Genomic DNA, 7,756 nt, shown 5'->3' with positions numbered 1-7,756 from the left:
ACACCCAAACACTCCTCCCCCAAGGCCAGGTCCGTGGAGGCTTAGACAATGTGTTCAGATGGGCTTGCCCAGGGCTCTCATGGCTTTCCCACTGTGCCTCCAGCTCTCTACCTTGTCCTTCAAGGCCTGGGATTTCATGATAGAAGCTTACTCTGGCTCTACATTTCTAAAACTAGGGGGATTTTTTTTTTTAAATTGCTCCAGTCAGTGAAAGGGAAACTTTACTGAAACCCCAGGGCCTTAGGGCTTAGGCAGGAGGCCACCCTGCTGGCGAAGGACCTTCTTGGGGCACAGGCTGTTGGTGTGGCTGCACTGCTTGTGGCAGGTGGCAGGATGGGGGTGCAGGCGAGCATTGTGGTGGATCATGTTGTCACCCTTGTATTTCTGGGCCAGCTTACTGAGGGGAGGCTTGATGGTGTTGCCCCGCAGGGGAAGTACCAAGTGCAGGGTGGACTCTTTCTGGATGTTGTAGAAAGTGGCCATTTGCTTGCAAAAATCCAACACTGCTGGTCAGGCGGGATGCCGTCCTTGTCTTGGATTTTGGCTTTGACATTCTTGATGGTGCCGCTGGGCTCGACCTCAAGGACAATGGTCTTGTCCATCAGGGTCTTCAGGAAGATCTGCTTCTCTGTGTCTGCTGCAAGGCTGCCTCTGCCAAAGCGTTTGGCCATCGTGTTGAAGAGAAAAGAGGGCAGCGGAACCTAAAAATATGCTTATTCTGTAAATTACCCTGTGTAACGGGCATAGTTTAACTGGTCAAATAGGGACTTTTTTATTCTTTTTTTTTTTTAAAGATTTTATTTATTCATGAGAGACACACACAGAGAGAGGCAGAGACACAGGCAGAGGGAGAAGCAGGCTCCATGTAGGAGCCTGACATAGGACTCAATCCCAGGTCTCCAGGATCACGCCCCGGGCTGAAGGCGGCACTAAACCGCTGAGCCACCTGGGCTGCCTGGGACTTTTTTATTCTATATCTACTTCCAGAGTTCACAATGATAATTGGCATTGGAAAGCCCCCAAGAAGTGCTGCAGTATAGAGCTGTGTTTAGCCTGAACCCAAGCCCAGAGATCCCTGTACTAATTTGACCACTGAGCTTCATCTCTTTGTTTCAGGGTATCTGTGAATTTGGTCCCACGGTCATCCGCTGGGATTGTTGCCCAATCCCCGCTGGGGATTGTCAGGTCTCTCAGCCTCAGCTCTGTTGACATCCTGGGCAGGAGAACTCTGTTGTGGAGGGCTATCTTCTGCCTTGTAGGATTTTAGCAGCATTCCTGGCCTTTTCCCATTAGAAGTCAGAAGCAGCTCTTCCCAACCCCAGACGAAGTGTCTCCAGATGGCCCACGTGCGGGGGGCCTAAGAACCCCTGGACCCAACACTCTACCTCATGCACACTTGGTAAAGGCAGTATTGCCCTCAAAGAGGTGAACAAAAAACCCCTACTCTTTTTATGTATAACGCACTCATATACACGTATTACATCATAAACCATAGATACACGGTTTGTTTGTGGTGTTAACATTTCATGGGGAGGTGATTAAGAAAAAGTAACTGAGGGCACTCCTTGGGGAGAGGTGGAGAGGTAATAATGAACAAAGAAAGGGTGATAAACATGGATCTGGCTCAATTTTTAAGTTCTTATTCATACAACTTCCTTAGGAAAAATGACATTCCGTGGCTCTTTTAAGCCAAACCGAAGAGCTAAGCCACTGCAGACACGTAAAGGGAAAACATCTGGAACCTGCAGAAGCTGAGGCTGTGATAGACAAAGACTTAGGACTGCTGTCAGCCCATTGGCTGTGACTGCCATGCCACCCTGGAGGGACTTGGCCAAGATCACCGGCAGTGGAAGCGCCCTGGTTTGTAGGTAGAGGGGCGTGGGGCAGGTCTTCCTGTTGCAAGGGGGGCTTGAAGCTATATTGCTGGATGCCATGTTACACGAGCTTGACGACACGCCTGAATATGGGGGGCTCAAGCTCTCCAGTTCCCGGACACACACATTCGCAAACATGTTTCTCTCTTCTGGTGACTCTTGCATGTGTCTGGCCTCTCTGCTGACTTCCTTGGGTGCCCCCTGTTGGAGGATACCGCACATCATGGGTGCCTGTGGACAGGCAAATCACAAACAGCCCACTGATCCAGAGGGTACAGATTATTTCTCCTGCATATAGCCGGCCAAAGGCAATTTTTTAAATTAAAAATCCACCAAATAGGGGCACCTGGGTGGCTCAGCGGTTGAGCGTCTGCCTTTGGCTCAGGGCGTGATCCAGGGGTCCTGAGATCCAGTGCTTGCTTCTCCCTCTGCCTATGTCTCTGCCTCTCTCTGTGTCTCTCATGAATAAATAAATAAGATCTTAAAAAAATAAAAATAAAAATCACAAATAAACATTTAAAAATTAAGAAATTTCTCTTTCAAAAGAAAACTTACTTCATTTCCCTCTTTAATCTCGCAGAGAGCAAACCTTCCTAGCTTTCAGTTTTGGGAAATGAGTGGCTCTTAGTCACTCATTTTCTCCTTCTTACTTCTATCAAAAAAACCCTCTTGAACTCAGCATAGATGGGTGAGGGACAGAGCTGATGCTCACAGGAAGCCACGCGCCCTACAAAGGCACCTGCCGTTCTTAGCGCTGTGCTTCTCGAGCAAGCCTGGCACTGGCTCACGGATCCTCCTCAGAACCACTGTCAGGAGAGCGAGGTAAGTGGGGTTGGGGCCACTCGCAGGGCCTCGGGCCATACACTGCTTTCTCGGTGGCTGTGTGGACTTCGGAAGAAGCTGAAAGTTGCCCAGGGGCTCAACTAGTGCCAACACTCAGGCATCTCGGACACCCTGGGGCTCCCAGCTGGCTCTGACCTTGGCATCCACACGCCATCTACTTGCACTCGCACCTTGGGGCCCTCATGGGACAGGTGTTTGCAGCCGCGGGGCTCTCTCCCTGCACACGTCGGACCCGAGTCCACATGCTCGGAATACACAGATACTTTTTATCAAACATACACACTTTTTTCTGCTTCTTGCTTCTGTGGAGATTCCCAGGTCAAGAAACACCGGGCAGATAAGGCTGATGGAATGATTCCTGAGATTTACCAGTTGTGTTTACCTTTTTTGTTTTCCTGATAATTTCCTAATTCCTCAGCCTCTTCTATTCCATAAGCTTTCGCTGGTCAAACAGTGTAGGGAGACTGGGATTGTTACCTATTTAACTAATATTCATTTGATGACATTTTTGAGAGGCCCAGCGATGCCCCAGGTCTTCAGCATCTGTTTGCAGGGGTAAACCAAAATCTCTCTCTTGAGAAACCAGACGGAGTTTGAGTGTTTGGGGGTGTGGTGATGAGGGTGGGAGGTAGGGGGTAGATGGGAATTACCGAACACTGTGGAAAGAGCTGTAATAATGAGTACCGGGTGCCATTGAAAAGGAAGCAAGAGGATGTAGCCCTGAGTCAGAAAGTACCTCTGGCCCCGAATTGCTCTGATTCACATGTGAACATGTGTGTGACTTTAAGAAGGTTTTAATGTTTTCACCTGCCAATTTAGGTAGGAAATGAGGGTGCTTGGAGAGGGAGAAGGGTTACATTTCTGGCCATGATGTGCCTTTTCAAGATCTGTTGGGCTAATTCCCACTGTGATGGGATTCAGTGCATGGGACTATTCTTGCATGCAGTTTTGATAAAAAGACCCAAAAGTTCCCTCAAATTACCATCTGAGTACTGTGAAATTATCTAAGACCTGCCACCTTCAGAAAGGCCTGGAAAACACACTTGCTGCATTTGTATCAGACTAGCCCAGAAACAGCTAGCCACCAGCCCTGGAAGGCCAGGCATGTTCCTGCCTAAGATGGTGTTCTAGAATGAACATGGGACTTAGTGTGTGCCAGAGACAACTTGCACCAACCCAAGACTGCAGAGATGAGGGAATTTTGTGAGGCAGTTAGTAGCTGGAATTTTGCCACGGTGGAAGTATTTGTACCATAGAAACCAGCAAACACCATAAATCAGAGTGCCTCATCTCACCTCCCCACACTGATTTCCCAGTACATCATTGGGACTTGGGGCCCAAAGAAGAAGTTCTGCATAGCCATGTGGCCTCATTTAACTTCTCTGAACTTTTTATGACTCATCTACACTCTGGTCCAATATGCTTGCTTGACTTAGAGCCCTTGAATTTTTTTTGGGAGGCTGGTAGGGGCCAGGAGCATGGGAGAGGATTAAATGCACAATACCAGGGAACATGCTTTGAAGTCCACGTGTCAAACTTGCAGGAGGGATTAGAATTTTTTTTTTTTTTAAGATTTTATTTAATCATGAGAGACAGAGAGAGGCAGAGACACAGGCAGAGGGAGAAGCGGGTTCCTTTCGGGGAGCCCGAAGTGGGACTCATCCCAGGACCCCGGGATCATGCCCTGGGCCGAAGGCAGATGCTCAACCGCTGAGCCACCCCGCTGTCCTTGAATTTTTATATAAAGGCCGGTGACCGACCATTTAGCCTAGTGGTTATTGAAGCAACTACTGAATTTTTGGAGTTATAATCTGAAGGGGAACCACGAGTAGAGTTTTAATCTTTTTGTTTTGTTTTACTTTGCCTTGATGTCACAAAGGCAGCTCTGAGTACAGGACTGTTGGGAATCTCAAGTGAGATTGATTCTGCAAATGATTCTGTTACCCCAGACTATTGCTTAGAAACGCATCCTTGAAAACACCTCTTTGAGAAGGAGTTTGTACTGTCCCCACTTACAGAAGAGAGAACTGAAGCTCCGCTCAGGAGGGGTAGGAAAGGGGCAGAGCTGGTACTTGGAATCTGCTAACTCCAAAGGGCAGAGTTCTACTGTTTGGCTGCACTGCCCTGCGGGGAATGGAGCCCTTGAACTTGGGAAGGTGGGGAAGGGCGGGTGATGGTCCAGGTAAGAAGCAGCTGTGCTCTGTATTCAGCACCATTTCGATTAGTTTTGTTCTTATGGAAATCTTGTTTGCTCTTCCCCTCACAAGCTTCTGCTTGGGCTCAGACCTGCGTGGAGGAGCCTGTAGATTTGAAAATGAATCCCACAGATATAGCAGACACCACCCTGGATGAAAGCATCTATAATAATTACTATCTCTACGAAAACATCCCTAAGCCGTGCACCAAAGAAGGCATCAAGGCATTTGGGGAGCTCTTCCTGCCCCCTCTCTACTCCTTGGTCTTCCTGTTTGGTCTCCTTGGAAACTCTGTGGTGGTTGTGGTCCTGTTCAAGTACAAGAGGCTCAAATCCATGACTGACGTGTACCTGCTCAACCTTGCCATCTCGGACCTGCTCTTCGTGCTCTCTCTCCCCTTCTGGGGCTACTATGCTGCAGACCAGTGGGTTTTTGGACTAGGTCTCTGCAAGATTATTTCCTGGATGTACCTGGTGGGCTTTTACAGTGGCATCTTCTTCATCATGCTCATGAGCATCGACAGATACCTGGCAATTGTGCATGCAGTGTTCTCCCTGAGGGCGAGGACCTTGACGTATGGGGTCATCACTAGCTTGGCCACGTGGTCTGTGGCTGTCCTGGCCTCCCTTCCAGGCCTTTTATTCAGCACCTGTTATACCGAGCGCAACCATACCTACTGCAAAACCAAGTACTCCCTCAACTCTACAAGGTGGAAGGTGCTGAGCTCCCTGGAGATCAACATTCTGGGATTGGTGATTCCCTTGGGCACCATGCTGTTCTGCTACTCCATGATCATCAGGACACTGCAGCACTGCAAAAATGAGAAGAAGAGCAAGGCAGTGAGGATGGTCTTTGCCGTAGTGGCTCTCTTTCTCGGGTTCTGGGCGCCTTACAATGTGGTGCTCTTCCTGGAGACACTGGTGGAACTGGAGGTCCTTCAGGACTGCACCTTTGAAAGGCACCTGGACTATGCCATTCAGGCCACAGAGACCCTGGCTTTCGTTCACTGCTGCCTTAATCCCGTCATCTACTTTTTCCTCGGGGAGAAATTCCGCAAGTATCTCGTGCAGCTCTTCAAAACCTGCAGGGGCCCTTTCATGCTCTGCCAATACTGTAGGCTCCTCCAAATGTACTCTCCCGACACTCCCAGCTCGTCCTACACGCAGTCCACCGGGGATCACGATCTTCACGATGCTCTGTAAAGAATGAGGAGGCAAATGATAGAGCTCAGTTTCCCAAATTAAGAGCTTAAAATTGTATTATAGTAAGAATTCCCGAGCAAGTGGCAGGAAGAAGCCTTACATCTACTGCAGACCACGGGCTTCTCCCCGGAGTCAGCTTTTCCTCTTGCCACCTGTGAGTTCAGCGCAGCAGGAGCTCAGCTGGGCTGTGGCATCCCTCTTCTTCCCGGGCTTGCCTGCAGGGATGAGTAAACAAAGAATTCTGAGCAGCATTTCAATGAGGTTGTACCTAATACTGTAAGGGAAGGATCATTCGTTCCCTCCTGAGCTGATGGAGTTCTCCAGGAGGAACTGTGGAAGATTGACTGGTGGAATCAATTGCTATTTCTTGCTGTGAGAAATGGGCCCTTTAATCAACTTCTAGCTTTTGTGGAACAATATAAAAGATTTCGACATGCCGTCCTAGGGTTTTTCTAATAATATACCTGAAGCATGATATATTGTCTAAAGCCAGATGTACGCAGAAGCAAGTAGTGAAGTAATGAACCTGATCTTGATTCTTTTATTTTAAGGTTTTATTTGATGCTGATTACAAGTGTAAGGAGGTGAAGGCATTAGCGTGGTCTGATTTCCAAACATGAAACAAACATAAGGCATTAAAAAAATTCCAACACATTGGTGGAAATTCAAAAACACTTTCATATGCTTGTGAGCATATTTTGTTTTAATGATAACAGATGAATATTCAAATTTCACAAATAGTATATAGGTGCAGATACATTTATTTAAGGTCTTTTACCTGTGTACAAACAGAACCTTCAAAACTAAAAATAACAAGGCCTAATAAAGGATGACAATGCTTCCTTAATAAGTTTGAAATGCCTGCCATCAAGTGAGGCGAGAATCAACAATTAAAGGTTTACTGATGTGGCATGAACAGGACCGTCACAAAATTATGAAGTTGTGAACAAGGTTATCGCCTCTTTTAAAATATTGTTCTCCCTTTTAACTTTTAGATGACTCAAAATTTCAGTCAGTCATATCTTACAAGTCATTTTAATCATGTAATTGTTTGACACCTTTAAAATAAATCTCTGTTCTTACAGCCTTAATTAATCAGAATTAAGTAAAGACTTTAATCAAGTTGGGAGAGACCTATAATCCCTCCCAAGACAAAAACCTATCTTGCAAACTATTAATTGAGTTACCTGTTTCAAATGCTTCTGTAAGTGTACATATTATTACATGTTCTCCATCTATAAAGGGTGCATTTCCAGAAAGTTGGTTTTCAGAGAAGTGATTTTAAAACGATAGATTAATGTTGCCTTTATAGATAAAAGTAAAATAAACTTGTATATAGTGCCTTGGAGCCTTTTTCCTGATCCTGTTTGTGTTGCGTTTCTTGCTGGGTCTGGGGATCTGAGCCGATGGGGATGCGGTGCGCTGGGAAGAAACAGAGGGCTCTGGGTAGAGCCACCATGGCCATGGCCACATAGGAGGGGAGGGCAGAGCCACCTGCAGCAGCGCCTGCAAATCTTCGCTCTGCACTCCCATGTGAGCTGGAACACATCACTTCCGGCCTCAGTTTACTCTCATCTGGAAAGCAGAATGTATTGCAGGGTGATTGAAAGAAAGGTGATTATTCCCTGGTAAAGCTTGTAAT

General features: G+C 47.0%; 1 protein-coding gene and 1 pseudogene across 1 annotated transcript; one reads left to right on the top strand and one right to left on the bottom strand.

The window, feature by feature from the left end:
- Positions 1-240: 240 nt before the first annotated feature.
- LOC112933254 (ubiquitin-ribosomal protein eL40 fusion protein-like) lies at positions 241-671 on the bottom strand (annotated as a pseudogene).
- Positions 672-2,640: 1,969 nt separating this feature from the next.
- Positions 2,641-7,456, top strand: CCR4 (C-C motif chemokine receptor 4). Its single transcript, XM_026016384.2, has 2 exons — positions 2,641-2,696; positions 4,985-7,456. The coding sequence occupies exon 2, from the start codon at positions 5,032-5,034 to the stop codon at positions 6,112-6,114; it is 1,083 nt and encodes a 360-aa protein (XP_025872169.1). The 5' UTR covers positions 2,641-2,696; positions 4,985-5,031; the 3' UTR covers positions 6,115-7,456.
- Positions 7,457-7,756: the final 300 nt, after the last annotated feature.

The sequence above is a fragment of the Vulpes vulpes genome, chromosome 11, assembly GCF_048418805.1.
Source record: "Vulpes vulpes isolate BD-2025 chromosome 11, VulVul3, whole genome shotgun sequence".
NCBI classification, from domain to species: Eukaryota; Metazoa; Chordata; class Mammalia; order Carnivora; family Canidae; genus Vulpes; species Vulpes vulpes.
Note: the sequence above shows the minus strand (reverse complement) of the source record. Positions and strands in the feature narration are given on the sequence as shown.

Coding starts and splice junctions, on each gene's coding strand:
- CCR4 (XM_026016384.2), top strand. CDS start 5,032: ATGAATCCCACAGATATAGCAGACACCACCCTGGATGAAAGCATCTAT.